Source organism: Notolepis coatsorum (genome assembly GCF_963971535.1).
Source record: "Notolepis coatsorum genome assembly, chromosome: 1".
NCBI lineage: Eukaryota > Metazoa > Chordata > Actinopteri > Aulopiformes > Paralepididae > Notolepis > Notolepis coatsorum.
This window is the reverse complement of record NC_140165.1, coordinates 33,432,430-33,452,519: the sequence shown is the minus strand read 5'-3', so window position 1 is coordinate 33,452,519 and position 20,090 is coordinate 33,432,430. Positions and strand designations below refer to the sequence as shown.

Here is a 20,090-nt window from a genome sequence, read left to right as displayed (position 1 = left end):
ACATAATCAGCAGTGTGTTGTTATCACCTGTTACCCAATAACATGAAAACTATGATATATAGTTACTATAGGGTCCTCCTGTGCACCATAATAAGCAGGCATGTGATCTATTGTCCTGTTATATGTTTAACACAAGACATTTTGACACGTATTTGGGTAAACACAGCTCTAACTAATAACATGCAATGAATACAAACAAACAATAACAAAAGCAAAACACAACTCAATCTACATGTTCAAAAAGGAGTAGGAATAAGTATACACTTATTTAATCCTACCCCTTTTCCACTACTCAAATGAGTGTACTATTTTAAAACATAAAAAAGAAAAAAAGAAAAAGAAAAATATATATATATGCAAAACAAAAAAACAAAAACTATATATGTAAAACATGAAAGAAATCAAATAAAATGTAAACACCCATGAATATCAAGTCCCTTCCTCATCCCTGTACCTTGTGAACATCATTTCCTTATACATCAGTTTGAATTGTCTCATGTTTGTACATTGCTTTAGCACCACATTTAGACTGTTCCACAGTTTCACTCCACATATCGAGATGCAGTGACACTACAATAACCAGAATATTCTATTCTATTATGTGAATGAATGAATAGTTTATTTTGAACAATATCAAATAATACAAAAATAACAAAGATACAATTAAAATACGAAGATAATTAGCTGTGAAAGAAGATTTAAATAAAGGTAAATAAAATTATGAAACAGTCTCTTGTCCAAAAGAATTATAGGAAGAAGCAAGATGCTTATCAGGTTCTACCCCTTATTACAATAAACCCTGTCTTTCATCTTTCAATACATCAACCACTTCATCATTAGTCCTGAGATACATAACCAAGTACACCTTCAAACACAATCTTCAAATGTCTTCTAACGAAATCATCTACAAACTATATCACTTGACGATCAATCAATCGATCAAGTTAATATAAAATCATTGCTGTTAATGAATAATAAGTTATTGTACAATCAATAGACTATTGTCGATCCCAGTATCTTAGAAAGCAAAATGTACATGCTGACTAGATCAGAACAAAAACCGAAACAAGACAAGTCATTAATTTCAACATTTCTATATATATAGCTTTGATTCACTGTTTTGTTTGTTGTGATGTTTTCTTGTGAGTAGGCTACTTCAATGTTTGTGGTTTTATATATATATAATTTCTTTTGTGTTTGTATTTTTAATGTTTGGACCCCAGGAAGAGTAGTCATACTTTGGTGTAGACTATGGGGATCCACAATAAAACAACTTAAAAAAATAATAATAATAAAAAAAAATATATATATATATATATATATTTTTTTTTTCTTTCTTTTTTTTTAAGTTGTTTTATTGTGGATCCCATTAGTCTACACCAAAGTATGACTACTCTTCCTGGGGTCCAAACATTAAAAATACAAACACAAAAAAAAAATATATATATATAAAACCACAAACATTGAAGTAGCCTACTCACAAAAAAACATCACAACAAACAAAACAGTGAATCAAAGCTCACTCAATATTCATAAGTCAGATATCACAATTCTCCAACCATAAAATACAAATTACATAGGCAATCCATAAGAACAAAACAGATCAAAATCATTTATATGATTTTAACTCATAATATAGCATAACTTTTCTAATTCTATTCTATTCTATTCTATTCTATTCTATTCTATTCTATTCTATTCTATTCTATGTCTGACCTGACAGACCACCCCTGCAACCCTGCGACCCGTGCCAGAGCCCCCTCTGACAGCATCAAGAGGCTCCACCACACAGACCGGCTCAGGTTCAGGTAAGACCACTTCACTCTTTGTTGACTAGCTAATCCTGGGCCCAGGTTTATTTCCTGTCAGCTGTTTGATGTTAGAAAACACTGTACCAATCTGCCGTTGTGGGACAGCGACACCTACAGGTCAGGTCCTGGGCGCCTGCTCAGCGAAAGACAGGAAGTGGTGAACGCAGCGTGACCTCCCACGCGTTACACTTCACCAATGAGAGTCCTCGCTGCCAGGTGAAAAAGAGAGCCGCTGGCTGTCTCCCCATGTGTCGGAGGAAGCATGTGGTGGACTTCAGGGTTCCCTTGTACCGACCAGTAAGGGGAACATGCGCACAACGACCAGGTAGGGGAGGGGGGGGAATTGGCATAACAACTAAATTGGAATGGGAGGAAAAGCATAGAAAATCAGGCGGAGAAAAAGAGGATATAAAAAAATTAAAAATAAAACACTGTACCAGGACATAAACTTGACCCAATTTTAGAATGTTCATGTTGTTGTCAAGTTTAAAACGGTCTATGTCCTGGGAACGTGTACCGCAGCTGTGTTGTCGACAAAAACTGTTCACTGAATTCACTCTCCTATACATATGTTCCACTGTCAAAGATATCTGCCCAAACGGGAAGTAAACTGACCAATGCTACCTTTACTCATATTATTTTCCCTCAACATATTGAATAAATAATATTATCATATTGTTTTAGTCTCTTTTATAAAAAATAAATATGTGTACCCTCTTCTCCAGAGTCAGACAAGAAGATACCAGTTTCCTCTCTGTGCGTTCAGTAGAAAGATACCTGGCTGCAAGCTAACCTAGCTTAGCACAAATGAATGGAAGCGGATACGGACCAGTATCCGCTTCCATTCATTTGTGCTAAGCTAGGAAATTGAGAGGAAATTGGCATATATCTTCTTGTCTGACTCTGGAGAAGACAGTGAGCACATTTCACATGGCATGTTCCTTTAGATCTTGATAAATCACTTGGCTTAAAGGTCCTCTGTTTCCTCAAATAATAGGCTTAGAGATCGGTGAGTAGGACATGCCTAAAATGCATTGGATTATGTCAATTTGGTTGGAGAGAATGGCATGAATGCCGTGTGACTCACCTCTGGTTTTGTTTATGATAGTGGTTTATTGGACCAAAGTCTTCACTCTGAAATTGTTGATACCAGGACTGACACCTTTGATACAAGGGCTGATGCCATGCGACGGCTGTTGATACTGCTTTGGCTACATTCCTGACTTCTGTAAACACTCGGAGTGAAACAGACCCGTTCTCTAAAGTAGATTTCTTTCCACCTACATCTACATCTCCATCTAAGTTAAACCTTTCAAGTGATAGGTCATATGTGTGTACATGTATGTACCCAGAGTTTTTATATAAATCAATAGCGTTGAAGTAGGCCTAAGGCTATATACACTAATATTCTGGCTTCACTAGTGCAAAGGAACTAAATTCATTGGCCACCGCCCTCTCGGTGGACATTGACAAGGTGTTCACAAGCGTGACTCTGCAAGCTGCTTCTCGTCGTGTTTATGTAACCACTAAAAGGTGCCGAGGTGACGAGTGTTTATTAGTGATGTGGCGATTGTGAACGATCCCATTCTCTTGCTGTTCTTTGGTATGAACGAAGGGAACCGAGTCATCCTTAGTTGGAGCCGTTTTTTTTCCCTATTCCATAAACTGCAACATTGTATTGTTCACTTCACTCACTCAATTCAAGCGCAAAATACAGAGTTTCTTTTAATCCAACATTGCAACCATTGCAACAAGCGTGGTTCATTTACAATCTCAGTTTCCCTTCTGCCTTCTATAACGTGATATAAGGATATAAGCGTTTATTTTTTTACCGTAAGAACAAATCGGGGATGTTTTCCGGGGCAGAATATGGTCGAGAGCAGATTACTTAATACAGGGACTGTCCCTGAACATCTGGGAAGTCTTGTCACCTTAATAAAAGCCTATATTTTTTCATTCAAACTTTGGTGGATGCTTAATATCACACTCATGTTGGATATCATTTTAACGATTTGAGGCTTTGTTTCCAGGGGCTATACGTGTCTATGTTTGAATCTGATACAAATCCTATCCCATCATTATCCTAGTGATTATTCCGTGGATGAAGCAAAAATGTAGTTTTAAGACTGATAAACCAAGTAACCCTGACCCCTAAAAACAAAGAACGATGAACGGGGGCCTAAAGATCTGGCTCCCTTCAAAGATCCACAATTCCCATCACTAGTGTTTATGTCGTATCTGTGTTGTTTCCAGATGACGGTGTGGGCTATAGCTTTAGCTAACGCTATCATAGCCATCATGATGTGTAATGTCAACTGGACAACGTCAGCCCCGCCTGCCAACGCCATATAGATAGCGAACGTTAACTAACGTTTGCAAACAAAGCCAACGTCATCCAGCCGTCACCACAGATCTAGCTATGACAACGTTAGCTAACACCAACGAAGTGAGAGTAGGGAAACGTTAATGTAGTCAGAGTGTAGCGGGAACGGTAGAGAGAGGCAGCACTTAATTTGCATTGGCAAGAGTTTATCTCATTCTATATCACGGCACGAAAAATAAAAATAAACTTTCTTTTGCGACCTTGTATTGGAAGCCGGCCTGTATTTGTCTGCATGTATCAAACCCCCCGTCCATTATAAGAGACCCGTCCTCTATTTGAATGCCCTCCACTATTAGAGGATTTACGGTATATTGTATTAAAACAATACAACAATCCCGTCTCCGACCCTCACTCTCAGACTCTGTGGCTGAGACCCTGATCCACTCATTCGTCACCTCCCGGTTGGACTACTGTAACAGAGTCCTGTTCGGGGTACCCAGCAAAGCCCTGGACAGGCTCCAGTATGTCCAGAACTCAGCTGCCAGGGTTCTCACTCACACCAAGCCCTGGCAGCACATCACCCCCACCCTCATCCATCTCCACTGGCTTCCAGTCAGGTTCCGCATCACCTTCAAACTCCTGCTCCTCACCTACAAATCCCTCCATGCCCTCGCCCCCCGGTACCTGTCTGATCTCCTCCACCAGTACACTCCATCCCGGAACCTACGATCCTCTGATCTAGGTCTCCCCTCCATCCCTCGCACCAGGTTACAGACTTTTGGGGACAGAGCCTTCAGCGTGGCGTCCCCTACCCTCTGGAACTCTCTCCCCCCCGAAATCCGCAACGCCCCAACCCTGGACACCTTCAAATCTGCTCTAAAAACACACCTCTTCACCAAGGCTTTTCCCCATCAGTTAGTTTAGATTAAATTAGGTCCATTATCCCCTACCTTCCCTCATCCCCTCTCCCCCCCCCCCCCCCCCCCCTATTTTCCTTGCCCTATTTTTGTCCTGATTGTAAAGCGACCTTGGGTTCTATGAAAGGCGCTATATAAATTTGATCTATTATTATTATTATTATTATTATTATTATTATTATTATTATTATTAAAACAAGCAAAGGCCTGTCCTTCTGAACCACCAGGAGACGGACTGTAATTTGAGATCCTTGCTGTTTTAACTGTTACCTTGTTAAGTCGTTTGGTAAGCCCTGAACCACGCTGCTAATTTGGAAGAGGGCCACCTCATTCGCTCAGAACACCAACCAGAAAAGTATAAATGTCAATGTGATGGAAGAAGCGGGACGAACACTCCTGCTGAGCCCAGAGCTAAGTAGAACCTGTGTCCACTCTCAGCTGTTGGTGTAAATACTCTGTCATATTGAATATTCACTCTGTAAAACATATTTGATTGCAAAACCCTCTCCTCATCCTTCAAGGTCATTCTAAAGAGAGAGAACGCGACAACGCATATCGGCCGCCTTCAGTGGCGGCCAAGCCTGGTTCACCAGGGCAACGAGGTGGGTTGCTCGCGTGGGTGTGTGGGGGGGGGGGCCTCTCCCCACCCTGCAGACCGTGTTTAGGTCATGTCCTAATCAGTCTGTGGCCGTCCTATCACAGGATAGAATGAGCACTGTGTTCCTTCCTGTTCATCATACACTCGCTGATGATAACCATAGATATATATAACTAGATGGTGCAAGGCGGGGTCTCCAGCGTAGTTCACCGGTGGCCATCTTGTCACAGGCAGCACGCCCACTCATAACATGAATGTCTATGGTGCATGTACTATTGAAATAACCATAGCTTGCTCAATTTCCAACCGATTTCCAAACGGTTTGGTTTATTACAAACGTTATTAACGTGGCTATGATGCTTGGACATGTTGAAATTATTTTCATATGAAAGTCCATTATAAGTATGCAGTATGATAACTACATCTCTGATGTTTATAACAAACCAAACCGTTTGAAAATCGTTTGAAAATTTTGCAAGTTATGGTTATTTCAATAGTACATGCACCATAGACATTCATGTTAACAGTGGGCGTGCTGTGGCAACGTTGGTCTCCATTGGCCAGCAGCGCGGGTGAGTCATCTAGCCTTTATATATGTCTATATGATGATAACGGTCGGTTTCTCGTTGTGTCAAGTGGAGCATGGTCCCTTGGCAGCCCAATCTCGCTTAAAATATGTAAATAAAGTACTTATCAACCACAGGAAAAAGGTATATATTGTACGTTATGTTATAGCCATAAGTAATATATTGACATAATTATGAAAATGTACAATGTGTACGTATTATAAATGTATTACATATTATGTTTTCTTTCACTTTTAACGTTTTCAGAAAACATTTGAGTTCCCCTGCTGGGGAACAAACCCAAGGGCGCTTACATGGGAGGCAAGTGTCTTTACCTCAAGACTACCAAGACACACTTTTCTGATAGCCTCACCCAAACCCTAACCCTAACCTTAACTTTATATCTTAACCATGACCGTTAAAAATGTTAAAACGAACCATTATCATAGTACTGCTGTGTTTGTATCAGGGTGGGTGAGTGGCTTAGTCTAGTGGTGAGACAACTCACCCACGGCCACAATCATTGTTGGTTTGTTTTCCCGGTCGCTGTGATTTGTTTTGGACTTGTTTTGGCAGATACAAAACATAAATATATTACTTATACAATACATAAATATATTACTTATGGCTATAACATAATGTACATTATCTACCTTTTTTCCTGTGGTCGATTAGTACTTTATTCATGTTTTCTGATGAGACCGTGTTGCCCTTGGCATCGAGCACTGGGGAGGAGGTGGAGGCTTGAGGAGGTGGTGGAGGTTTGAGGAGGAGGTGGAGTTTTGAGGAGGAGGTGGAGGTTTGAGGAGGTGGTGGAGGTTTGAGGAGGAGGTGGAGGTTTGAGGAGGTGGTGGAGGTTTGAGGAGGAGGTGGAGTTTTGAGGAGGAGGTGGAGGTTTGAGGAGGTGGTGGAGGTTTGAGGAGGAGGTGGAGGTTTGAGGAGGTGGTGGAGGTTTGAGGAGGAGGTGGAGTTTTGAGGAGGAGGTGGAGGTTTGAGGAGGTGGTGGAGGTTTGAGGAGGTGGAGGTTTGAGGAGGTGGAGTTTTGAGGAGGAGGTGGAGGTTTGAGGAGGTGGAGGTTTGAGGAGGAGGTGGAGGTTTGAGGAGGAGGTGGATGTTTGAGGAGGTGGAGGTTTGAGGAGGTGGTGGAGGTTTGAGGAGGAGGTGGAGGTTTGAGGAGGTGGAGGTTTGAGGAGGTGGAGGTTTGAGGAGGAGGTGGAGGGTTGAGGAGGAGGTGGAGGTTTGAGGAGGAGGTGGAGGTTTGAGGAGGTGGAGGTTTGAGGAGGTGGTGGAGGTTTGAGGAGGAGGTGGAGGTTTGAGGAGGAGGTGGAGGTTTGAGGAGGTGGAGGTTTGAGGAGGTGGAGGTTTGAGGAGGAGGTGGAGGTTTGAGGAGGAGGAGGTTTGAGGAGGTGGTGGAGGTTTGAGGAGGAGGTGGAGGTTTGAGGAGGAGGTGGAGGTTTGAGGAGGTGGAGGTTTGAGGAGGTGGTGGAGGTTTGAGGAGGAGGTGGAGTTTTGAGGAGGAGGTGGAGGTTTGAGGAGGTGGTGGAGGTTTGAGGAGGAGGTGGAGGTTTGAGGAGGTGGTGGAGGTTTGAGGAGGAGGTGGAGTTTTGAGGAGGAGGTGGAGGTTTGAGGAGGTGGTGGAGGTTTGAGGAGGAGGTGGAGGTTTGAGGAGGTGGTGGAGGTTTGAGGAGGAGGTGGAGTTTTGAGGAGGAGGTGGAGGTTTGAGGAGGTGGTGGAGGTTTGAGGAGGTGGAGGTTTGAGGAGGTGGAGTTTTGAGGAGGAGGTGGAGGTTTGAGGAGGTGGAGGTTTGAGGAGGAGGTGGAGGTTTGAGGAGGAGGAGGTTTGAGGAGGTGGTGGAGGTTTGAGGAGGAGGTGGAGGTTTGAGGAGGAGGTGGAGGTTTGAGGAGGTGGAGGTTTGAGGAGGTGGTGGAGGTTTGAGGACGAGGTGGAGGTTTGAGGAGGTGGAGGTTTGAAGAGGTGGAGGTTTGAGGAGGTGGAGGTTTGAAGAGGTGAAGGTTTAAGGAGGAGGTGGAGGCTTGAGGAGGTGGTGGAGGTTTGAGGAGGAGGTGGAGGTTTGAGGAGGAGGTGGAGTTTTGAGGAGGTGGAGGTTTGAGGAGGAGGTGGAGTTTTGAGGAGGAGGTGGAGGTTTGAGGAGGTGGTGGAGGTTTGAGGAGGAGGTGGAGGTTTGAGGAGGTGGAGGTTTGAGGAGGAGGTGGAGGTTTGAGGAGGAGGTGGATATTTGAGGAGGTGGAGGTTTGAGGAGGTGGAGGTTTGAGGAGGAGGTGGAGGTTTGAGGAGGAGGTGGAGGTTTGAGGAGGTGGAGGTTTGAGGAGGAGGTGGAGGTTTGAGGAGGTGGAGGTTTGAGGAGGTGGAGGTTTGAGGAGGTGGTGGAGGTTTGAGGAGGTGGAGGTTTGAGGAGGTGAAGGTTTGAGGAGGAGGTGGAGGTTTGAGGAGGAGGTGGAGGTTTGAGGAGGTGGATGTTTGAGGAGGTGGAGGTTTGAGGAGGTGGATGTTTGAGGAGGTGGAGGTTTGAGGAGGTGAAGGTTTGAGGAGGAGGTGGAGGTTTGAGGAGGAGGTGGAGGTTTGAGGAGGTGGTGGAGGTTTGAGGAGGTGGTGGAGGTTTGAGGAGGTGGTGGAGGTTTGAAGAGGTGGATGTTTGAGGAGGTGGAGGTTTGAGGAGGTGGTGGAGGTTTGAGGAGGTGGAGGTTTGAAGAGGTGGATGTTTGAGGAGGTGGCGGTTTGAGGAGGAGGTGGAGGTTTGAGGAGAAGGTGGAGGTTTGTTGGCATCACGTAGAAGTATGGTGTGTGTTCAAATCTTCATCAGAGCCTTCTTGTGCAAGAGCTCAGTGTGCAGGACTTCATTTGATTCGCATGCAAGAATTTAGTTTGAACCCATTGTCTTTACTGTCCATTGTCCACAAAGACGAAGATGAATAGGTGAGAAAACACCATGGAGGTGCACCGTAAAGACTTGTATTACTTAAAGGTATAACCTTCAAAAAACCAGTTTTTATAACTTCAAATTCTATGGTTTCTCTGCATGTTGATTTTAAATTCTGTAGTGCCTTGTCCTTAGAACTTGATTGACAAAGGTTGGAGATCAAGGTTTTAAACTCTGCAACAGAGGGAAGAATCTCAAGCTTTAAGGGCTGTTGGAGGTCATTCCATGAGCTAGGGGCATCATAGCAAAAGGCAGAGGTTCAAGTTCATATGCATTTTGGACGTCCATCTATGTAGGAGAAGGGAGGGGGAAGAGTTCCAATTGTATTATTATACTATGCTGCCACCTGTAGGACATGCTGCTGTATTGCTTCCAATAGTCAAGGCAATACATATTAGATCCACTAGATGGCGTGAAGGAGAACTAAGGGAGGACTTGTGTTTAAAAAAAAAGGGGGATGAAAAAACACTTGGAAACATCCGTTTTAGAAGATTTGACTTTGCAAGTTGGTGCTATTGATCAGATGACCCTGCTGTCATAATACAAACACAGGGTGGATCTCCAAACTGAAGTCAAGTTTTCAGGAATAAAAAAGGAGTGACACATACACTTACACAGACCCAACGCCTAGATTATTAGTAGACATTATGATGTAAATTGTACAATAGGTTTGAATGTGTCGGCTTGTCCTGTACAATAGGTTTGAATGTGTTGGGTCGTCCTGAGACGTGCCCCACACGCAAGAGACTCACACTTCAAGCAAAGCATGATGAAGTTACGGTTCTCATATGGCAACAGTGATGACATTTGAAGTCTTTAGCATTGTGGGTGATCACACTGTTTTGTTTCTATAGCTATAGGTGATTATTAATTATGATGGTGGTGGTGGTGGTGGTGGTGATGGTGGTGGTGGTGATAATGACAGCGATGACTTCAGTTTTGATGCTAATGATTATCATCATATAGTGCCAGATAAAGGGCAACTATCGAACGGATATTTGGTTGCTATATTATCGTGTATATTATAATATTATAATATTAATATTATATTATTTGTGTATACTATTCTAATTTTGTGTTGCCAGACATCCTGCTGTGCAGGTACTTTACTGTATCTTTTATATTGTGTATTGTTTGGAGTCAGTTAATTGTGTTGTGTCATGTCTGTATGTATGTGTCTGTGGCTGTAGTGGGTGTAAGCCCAAGACAAATTTCCCAGCTGATGGGACAATAAAGTGACTCTTGACTCTTGACTTGATCAAGTGGCCACATGCACAGATAGACAAAAAAACATCATCAAAAGGGCCATTTCACAATTTTGAGCACAATCTGACTGGTTGTCGGACAAGTGTGTTTTTTGTTGTTCACATGGTGTTCTTCTTGTGCCCCAGGACAGTTCCGTCAGTTTGTGAACACACACCACGTGTCTGCTCCATAAACAGTGCATGATGCACTGGAGGCTGTAGCCATGTGCAGTGTTAAGATGAGTCCTCACACCCACATGAGGTTTATAGGCTAGTATTGCTGACAGAACCAGAATGTAATCCACATTTAAATCCCGCACAAACATTTGATGGCTCCATGAAATCAGTGTCCCGTTCAGTTCCTGTGCAGCAGCACCATACATCCGGGTGACATCACACATCAGTTCCTGTGCTGGAGCAGCACCATACATCCGGGTGACATCACACATCAGTTCCTGTGCAGCAGCACCATACATCCGGGTGACATCACACATCAGTTCCTGTGCAGCAGCACCATACATCTGGGTGACATCACACATCAGTTCCTGTGCAGCAGCACCATACATCCGGGTGACATCACACATCAGTTCCTGTGCTGGAGCAGCACCATACATCCGGGTGACATCACACATCAGTTCCTGTGCAGCAGCACCATACATCCGGGTGACATCACACATCAGTTCCTGTGCAGCAGCACCATACACCCGGGTGACATCACACATCAGTTCCTGTGCAGCAGCACCATACATCCGGGTGACATCACACATCAGTTCCTGTGCAGCAGCACCATACATCCGGGTGACATCACACATCAGTTCCTGTGCTGGAGCAGCACCATACATCCGGGTGACATCACACATCAGTTCCTGTGCTGGAGCAGCACCATACATCCGAGTGACATCACACATCAGTTCCTGTGCTGGAGCAGCACCATACATCCGGGTGACATCACACATCAGTTCCTGTGCAGCAGCACCATACATCCGGGTGACATCACACATCAGTTCCTGTGCTGGAGCAGCACCATACATCCGGGTGACATCACACATCAGTTCCTGTGCAGCAGCACCATACATCCGGGTGACATCACACATCAGTTCCTGTGCAGCAGCACCATACATCTGGGTGACATCACACATCAGTTCCTGTGCAGCAGCACCATACATCCGGGTGACATCACACATCAGTTCCTGTGCTGGAGCAGCACCATACATCCGGGTGACATCACACATCAGTTCCTGTGCAGCAGCACCATACATCCGGGTGACATCACACATCAGTTCCTGTGCAGCAGCACCATACACCCGGGTGACATCACACATCAGTTCCTGTGCAGCAGCACCATACATCCGGGTGACATCACACATCAGTTCCTGTGCAGCAGCACCATACATCCGGGTGACATCACACATCAGTTCCTGTGCTGGAGCAGCACCATACATCCGGGTGACATCACACATCAGTTCCTGTGCTGGAGCAGCACCATACATCCGAGTGACATCACACATCAGTTCCTGTGCTGGAGCAGCACCATACATCCGGGTGACATCACACATCAGTTCCTGTGCAGCAGCACCATACATCCGGGTGACATCACACATCAGTTCCTGTGCTGGAGCACCATACACCCGGGTGACATCACACATCAGTTCCTGTGCAGCAGCACCATACATCCGGGTGACATCACACATCAGTTCCTGTGCAGCAGCACCATACATCCGGGTGACATCACACATCAGTTCCTGTGCAGCCGCACCATACATCCGGGTGACATCACACATCAGTTCCTGTGCAGCAGCACCATACATCCGGGTGACATCACACATCAGTTCCTGTGCAGCAGCACCATACATCCGGGTGACATCACACATCAGTTCCTGTGCAGCAGCACCATACATCCGGGTGACATCACACATCAGTTCCTGTGCAGCAGCACCATACATCCGGGTGACATCACACATCAGTTCCTGTGCAGCAGCACCATACATCCGGGTGACATCACACATCAGTTCCTGTGCTGGAGCAGCACCATACATCCGGGTGACATCAGATATCCAAATGGTTCTCTCCTTGATTCCTAGCGTTAGGAGCGAGTGGTGCATATTCACACACATATTGACTGAACTGTCCTGGGACACAGGCGTAACATAATTATGGGGATTAATAAAATGGATGTCATTCCCCTTTAAACCTGTTCATGGCCCTGATCATCTCATAGTGATTGTAACATCTCTGGCATGTCATAAAATGGCAAATTGCTTTGCTTTATGCTAGAATGTAAAATCGATCTTACACACTCAATGATCTGACATATTGAGGCTTTGAGCTCTGGGGGCCCTCGCTCTGGGGCCCCTCGTCAGGTCGAGCAGGTCCTGCGTGGCTCCGATCACACCTTCAGATGGTGATGGAAGCATCTGTGACTGTCTCCCAGGTGCCACAGGTACGAGGGGGGACAAGGGAGACAGAGGGGAGAAGGGCAGCTCAGGGGACCTGGGCCCCGCGGGGCCAAAGGGAGACTCCGGCTCCAGCTCCGGCTCTGGGTCTGAGTCATCCTCCCAGGCCGGAGGACGAGGACAAAAGGTAGGACAGTGTGTGTGTGTGTGTGTGTGTGTGTGTGTGTGTGTGTTGTGTGTGTGTGTGTGTGTGTGTGTGTGTGTGTGTGTGTGTGTGTGTGTGTGTGTGTGTGTGTGTGTGTGTGTGTGTGTGTGTGTGTGTGTGTGTGTGTGTAGGTGTGTGTGTGTGTGTGTGTGTGTCTCCAAACATAAATAAACTAAATGGGACACCCACACACACACACACACACACACACACACACACACACACACACACACACAAACAAATGCTTACAGCTGTTGCATGTGTTGGTTTGAGTTAAATCAACACACCGAGAAGCTTGAAACATAACCGTTGCAATCATTTCTAGGAGCTGACGCTCATAGTCCTTGTTAATCGGTCGGATTGGTTTGTAATTTTTTTTTTATTATGTTTTTTCATACTGAACAAGTTTTTAACTGATAACATCACTGATGAGCACTAGTTAAAAGAGGTCGCTCTGCATGACTGTATGTGCTGTGAGAAACGTAAATCAATGTATCGATTGGGTCTACAAATCCTATGTAGTTAGGATTCAATCCTAGTAGTTGATTAAAAATGTCTATCGTCAAGGACGGCCCTAATAATTCTTGTCTTATTTCTTCTTTCAGGGTGACAAAGGTGTAAAGGTACGCTTTGCGGACTAACCAGCAATACACTTTTCCGTCCATTCATATATTGGGGTTAAAGGAACACACCAACACTATGGCAAATGTGCTTACTGTCTTCTCCAGAGTCAGACAAGAAGATAGATACCAATTTCCTCTTTGTGCGTTCAGTAGAGAGCAATCCAGTTGCATGTTAGCCTAGCTTAGCACAATGACTGGAAGCGGGGGAGGAACAGCTAGCCTAGCTTAGCACAATGACTGGAAGCCGGGGAGGAACAGCTAGCCTAGCTTAGCACAATGACTGGAAGTGGGGGAGGAACAGCTAGCCTAGCTTTGCACAATGACTGGAAGCAGGGGAGGAACAGCTAGCTAGCCTAGCTTAGCACAATGACTGAAAGCGGGGGAGGAACAGCTAGCTAGCCTAGCTTAGCACAATGACTGGAAGCAGGGGAGGAACAGCTAGCTAGCCTAGCTTAGCACAATGACTGAAAGTGGAGGAGGAACAGCTAGCCTAGCTTAGCACAATGACTACAAGCAGAGCTAACCTACAGATACAGCTCTTCAGACTCGAACCTCCACTGCTCCTCTACCGCTCCTCCACCAGTCCACGGGCCAAACTGATTTTGTGACTCCTATTGTTCTGGACCGGGCCAGATTTCGCACCTCCACTGCCTCCCACAGTGTATCAGGCTGGGAGGCTTTTTCATCTTGAATTTGTATTCGTCCCAAACGCCCCAGCTCCATCCGATTCCTTAGCTTTTTTCACTGTTTACTTATCATGCATTGCAACACTAATATATGGGCAGTACCCCAAGTCAGACTGCCCCGAACCCACTTATAAAAAATTATCTTGGGGGTCTGAGGGCAGTAGCCCGCGACCCCCTCCCTGGGGGAGCACTTAAGTTAAGTACCCTCCATTTGTTCTTTTTGGGAGCCAGGGCCAGCTCAGTCACTGAGCCACCAGCCCCCCTCCTTGCAAATCCCCCTCAGCGTAGTGGGGCTGCTTCCCACTATGGACTTTAATTATTCCCAATCGCCCCAGCTCCAACCGATCTTTTCCGATTTTTTCACACGATTATTATTACACATTGAGTCACTTCCATATGGGCAGTACCCCAAACCAGACTGCCCAGAACCTGTCTTCTAAAATATTCTGGAGGTCTGGGGGCAGGAGCCCCCGACCCCCTCTCTGGGAGAGCACTTGAGTCAAGTACCCTCCCTTTGTTCTCTTGGGGACCCAGGATCAGCTCAGTCACCCCCGAAATATAACACCTGAGTGCTAGTTCTAAAGTGGTAGAAGGGTGGTACAAGAGCAGTAGAAGAGCACCAAATCTGAATAGCTTCATCTGTAGCTTAGCACAATGACTGAAAGCGGGGGAGGATCGGCTGGTATCTATCTTCTCGCCAGACTCTGGGGAAAGCGGTGAGGGAATATGTATAGGGAATTCCCATAATGTTGGCGTGTCCCTTTAAAGTTCTCATCTCATTTTCTAATTCTACCCATTTTGTTTCTTCCCAGGGCAGCTCAGGGTTTGGTTACCCAGGTAACAAGGGGGACCGTGGTCCTGCTGGTCCTGCCGGCCCCACTGGGCCCCCGGGGCCCGCTGCCGAGGTGGTCCGGCTTGGGGACGGTTCCTTCGTGCAGCCGGTGAGTGGATCACAAGGCCCGGCAGGACCGGCGGGAGTAGAGGGACCCTCTGGGCCCCCAGGACCCGAGGGAGAAGCTGTGAGTACTCGCATTCCAGATATTAAGAGTGTCATGCTACATGTTTCATTAACTCATACTCTATGTATTATTCCTCTGGCTGTGGTGAGCCATACTGTGTATTTATGTACAAGCTACAAGGGCTACAAGAAAGCCAAAGGGAGATCCATTAAAGATTTGTTGTGGGTATTTATTCCTCCATACCGATACACAATTACAATGGCGAGCAGCCAGGGTAATGATATTCCGTAACATCAGCTGGGATATTTTGGTACAAAGACTTCAATGTAGGAAATTAGCTCTCCTTCTCTCTTCTGTTACTCCAGAATTTCGCCAAAAACAAACTAAAAAACAATTTCTTTATTAAACTCCCAAGCCTTCTCGCATGAGACCCCAAAACTCATCCCCTTGAACAGCTCTCTTAAAGTAACACTCACATTTACATGTATTGCTACAATATCCAACATATTTCTTTATACATTCACTGTATATCTATATACAATTATATGCACACCTGCGCTGTTGATATGAATGTTGAAATGCGAAGATGAGAAGCACGTTCAACCACAGACTCATACCCCCCCGACACATCACTGATCGCCTCGGCAAGTCCTTCATACCAGCGGCCCATCAGGTTCCACAACCATGGGCAGGGAGAACTAACGGCAGAAGAACTCGAGAACAACCAGGGATGTCTGATCACTGAGTGTGTCTGACTCCCACCTAAACTGCATGGACTACAACGTATAATGTATGACGTATATCATGCCAGTTAGGGTACCTTATGTAAACTGCACCTGTATATACTGGATACTTTACTTACTCATAGTATATATTCAAATTCAAAAAAGTTTTGTATTATTTCTTATTATTTCCCTTGGTACATTCTCTCTCAACCATTGCCCTGTAGTGCTGTAATTGGACAGCAATGTAACCCCACCCCCCTCCATCCCCTCAGAATAATAAAGTTATCTCTTATCTCTTGTCAGGGGGATCCAGGAGAAGATGGCAAAACGGTAAGTTACATTTCTTGTTGTGGTTCAGCGGATTTAAGTTTTAGATTTTACAAGATAGATGCTGAGCCTGACACCAACACAGTTGGTTGCAATCACTTCTGTATTGACTTGTGTCAAACCCCGCCTTTTTTTCTTTATCCTCCAATCACAACTGTTGCTTTGTTTGTCCGAGGGAAGCAACAGTTGTGATTGGAGGATCAAGAAAAGAGGGCAGGGTTTGAGATAGGTAATTTGCTATTATAATCCCTAAATGTTCCTTCAAATCTCTCTTTGCTGTTGGCTCTCAGGGTCCCGTTGGGCCAAGAGGGTTCCCAGGGACGCCTGGAAGTACAGGGACCAAAGGAGCGAAGGTACATAATGGAGTATGATGGTGCGTTCGGTCTGCCCTCGTGAAGTTGTAAAGTTGAAAATGTATCACGTGACCAAGTCGTGCGTTAGAAGTGATTCGGTCGAGTGCTTGCTAGTTTGGTCAGAAAGTCGGAACCAATGAGATCCAAGGCAGCAAATTGATTGATGACAACACCAACTTTTAGGAATCACATTATGTCAATATCATATTTCTCGAGTCTCGTGCTCCTTGTAGTTACTACTGCCAGGATAAAGCATTATTTGTGGGGAGGGCTAACACCACAAATGTGAAAGGTCAGAGATACGTCATGGAATCATGGAACTAGCTTGAGTTTTAACACATTTACGACTTGGAAAGCCTGGTGGTGAACTTAACGAGGACCAGCCGAACGCACCATGACACCTCTACCAGGATGGATGGATTGATGGATTTATTGACGGATGGGTGGGTGGCTGGGTGGATGGATATCTGGATGGATGGACAGACAGAGGGATGGATGGATCGATAGATGGATGGATGGATGGATGGATGGATGGATGGATGGATGGATGGATGGATGGATGGATGGATGAATGAATGGATGGATGGATGGATGGGAGGGTAGATAGGTGGGTTTATGGATGGCTGGATGGATAGGATGGATGGAGAGCGATATAGAGATGAATATTGTGCAGAGAGTTGCCATAATTATTTTATAAATGTATGGATAGCTGGTTTAGTACAACCATGTGACCTCTGCTCTTTCCAGGGGGATTGTGCGGAGAGTTTACCTGGCCCCAGGGGGCTTCCGGGTCCACCTGGCCCCCCCGCCCCGTCCACTGGGGACCGCCCGGTACGTCCACGCTTAAAAGAATACCACCTTTATTATTTTGAGGTTGAGAACTTTTGTGACATGTCATCTTTCTTTCATCAATTCTGTCTCTTCAGACCTTCTTTGACATGGAAGGCTCAGGCTTTCCAGATCACGACAAAATACGGGTACGTTGAACATACAAAATACTTGTTTGATAGAGTTGCATTGACCATTATTCACATTGACCCAGGGTGGAAACAGGGCGGAAAGGAATCCCAACCCGAGCATGACATGAGAGCAAAATGGCCACCGTGGGAATATGGTCAATGGGGTATAATGTCTGGTTTTAGTTGACTAATCAGTCATTAGCATCTTAGTTAACAAAAACCTCTTTTATTCAATTAGTGTTGTTTTTTTATGGATTTATTATTGTCATATTAATCAAGTTATCCACTCAGTCTTAAATGAGCTTTCGGTTTGTAGAGGTTACTTTACAAGATCGCATTAATTTGCAGAACGACAATAACGTGGTAATTTGACAGATGTCAAATTATGGACAGATGTCCATTAAGTGGACTATTAAATTAAGCGACTAAGACTGTGAGTCAACTGTGATTTTCCTTAGTCAAGGACAGGCGAGTGCTAAAATTCTAAAAGTGCAAAAAAATGCAGTTTTCTACATACAGTGTGAACGTGTTTGTTTGTGATTCTCCAGGGCCCACGTGGTCCTCCAGGTCAGCCAGGCCTCCCCGGCCTCCCAGGTACATCGGTGGCTGTGGGACCCAACGGTCCGGTGGCCTTTGGACCTTCAGGGCCTCCAGGACAGGACGGAGTTCCTGGTCTACCGGTGAGAGTCTCTACTCTGTGTCATATGATGCGGTCTGCAAGCATTTTGGATTGGAGGACATTATACAAGATTTTCATCCATTTCACTCAGGAATGTGTAAACTCAACCATGTACAATTATGAATGGTTCATGTAATTTAGAGGTTGAGTCTACATGGTCCTCGTTGTATGAGGACCGCGTAGACTCAACCAGCGGATGACGTGGATGACGTGCTTATTTGAACGCAATTGTGTGTGTGGTTGAGTCCACACGGTCCTCATTCCAAATAATTTAAAATCCTACACAATATATCTAAAGGAAACAAGTACTTTCTTCTACCTCTACCTCTGGTTCCATCATACTGTCTGACTGACCCTTGTTTTGTTCCAGGGGCCACCAGGCCTCCCAGGCAGACCAGGGTCAGGTGGAGGTGGAGAGAAGGTGAGGTCATACAAGGACTGATGTGCATGCTGCATGCACACCACAGTTGCTCATAGGCTATGTTAACACCGCAAGCCTTATGCTCAACTCTGATTTATTGCTCAGATCTGAACACACAAATGAACAATAAAGAAGATGGACGTAAAGAAATTGTCAATCTATGAATCAACGGATGTCAATCTAGAGTGACATAAAAGTTGCATGAAAGTTGCATGACTGTTCAGACTAATGAGCTTTAATTTGTCCTCATGTGCTGAATGCAAATGAGCATAGCCTAAAGATGTATGGACATAATATCTAGTGAGCTCGGATGGATGACTGGGACAAAATATACTTCAGATATGTACTGTAGGTGAAATGCACCTTCATATTTATTGGTCCTGTTCCCCAAATTCTGTTTTGGGGGGAAAAAAACAGTAGGATTAATTTAGTCTTTATTTGTGTACTTTCTATGTATTTCCTTCACCCTCTCCATGTCTCCAGGGTGACGAGGGTGAGCTTGGTCTCCCAGGGGCTGCAGGGGAGAAGGTGAGTTTTACTATTTGTTTTGAGAAGTTACGTTGAAATTGGTAGGCGCACAAATCTTATTGGCCAGATTTTCGTACATTATCTTCAATTGCAATTTCATACACGTTTGCCAGATGAAGATCCCGTGACCGAAGCGTCGCGCTGAATAAAAGCATCAAGTGAAGATAGTGTGCGGAAATTTTCCCTTCTTTTTCAGTCGCTCTTTGATTGAACTGAACTGATTCCCTGATTGGTTCAAACCAGATGGTATTTCTCCTCCATGTTTGCCTTTCTCCAGCAACATTCATACGGCATTTTCTCCGGGCTGGTGGATTACTTTAGCCCGTCCTCTTCGGTGTGTAAACGGTGTCGCAAGTATTGGGTCTTGTGTCTTTTCTGCTTCCTTTTTGATGTTCCGCTATGTCTGTCCCCTAACTTGCCTGCTTTTGTTGAATGAATCTGACTTTGGGTGGAATTCCACGCTTTCAAACCCTCCAGGAGCTTCAGAAGCTCTCTTTCCTGTTTAAGTTTTAAAACCACTTCTGATATTAAAGCTGCACTATGGAACATATACTGGAGTACTACACCCTGTGGCCGCGAGAGGTAACTGCACCATGTTAAAAGTGACGGATAAGAGAAATGTACAATTATTCAAGCAAGGTAACTTCAGGGCACTGTTTTACATTTGTGTCATTCACATTTTATCAGACTGTTACATTTTATAGATTTCGCAGCACGGGTCGTGCCCGACTGGAAGAGCTCGTATGGGCAGTTTCACTGTGTTTCATACATCGCTGTCAACGCATTTTTCTCCTGTGCGGCCCAACGAAGCTAAAGAAGCGATCATCTTTTCATA

General features: G+C 45.0%; 1 protein-coding gene across 1 annotated transcript in view; it reads left to right on the top strand.

The window, feature by feature from the left end:
• LOC311229684 (uncharacterized protein) overlaps window positions 1-20,090 on the top strand; it is a 79,424-nt gene that overhangs the window by 24,192 nt on the left and 35,142 nt on the right. Inside the window, exons 3-16 of the mRNA XM_084315759.1 lie at window positions 1,724-1,808; window positions 10,545-10,561; window positions 10,745-12,437; window positions 12,829-12,977; window positions 13,601-13,618; window positions 15,117-15,323; window positions 16,292-16,318; window positions 16,606-16,668; window positions 17,416-17,499; window positions 17,595-17,645; window positions 18,176-18,307; window positions 18,677-18,727; window positions 19,211-19,255; window positions 19,533-19,589. Coding sequence (XP_084171885.1) covers window positions 1,724-1,808; window positions 10,545-10,561; window positions 10,745-12,437; window positions 12,829-12,977; window positions 13,601-13,618; window positions 15,117-15,323; window positions 16,292-16,318; window positions 16,606-16,668; window positions 17,416-17,499; window positions 17,595-17,645; window positions 18,176-18,307; window positions 18,677-18,727; window positions 19,211-19,255; window positions 19,533-19,589 — 2,679 coding nt within the window. The remainder of the gene's footprint in view (window positions 1-1,723; window positions 1,809-10,544; window positions 10,562-10,744; window positions 12,438-12,828; window positions 12,978-13,600; window positions 13,619-15,116; window positions 15,324-16,291; window positions 16,319-16,605; window positions 16,669-17,415; window positions 17,500-17,594; window positions 17,646-18,175; window positions 18,308-18,676; window positions 18,728-19,210; window positions 19,256-19,532; window positions 19,590-20,090) is intronic.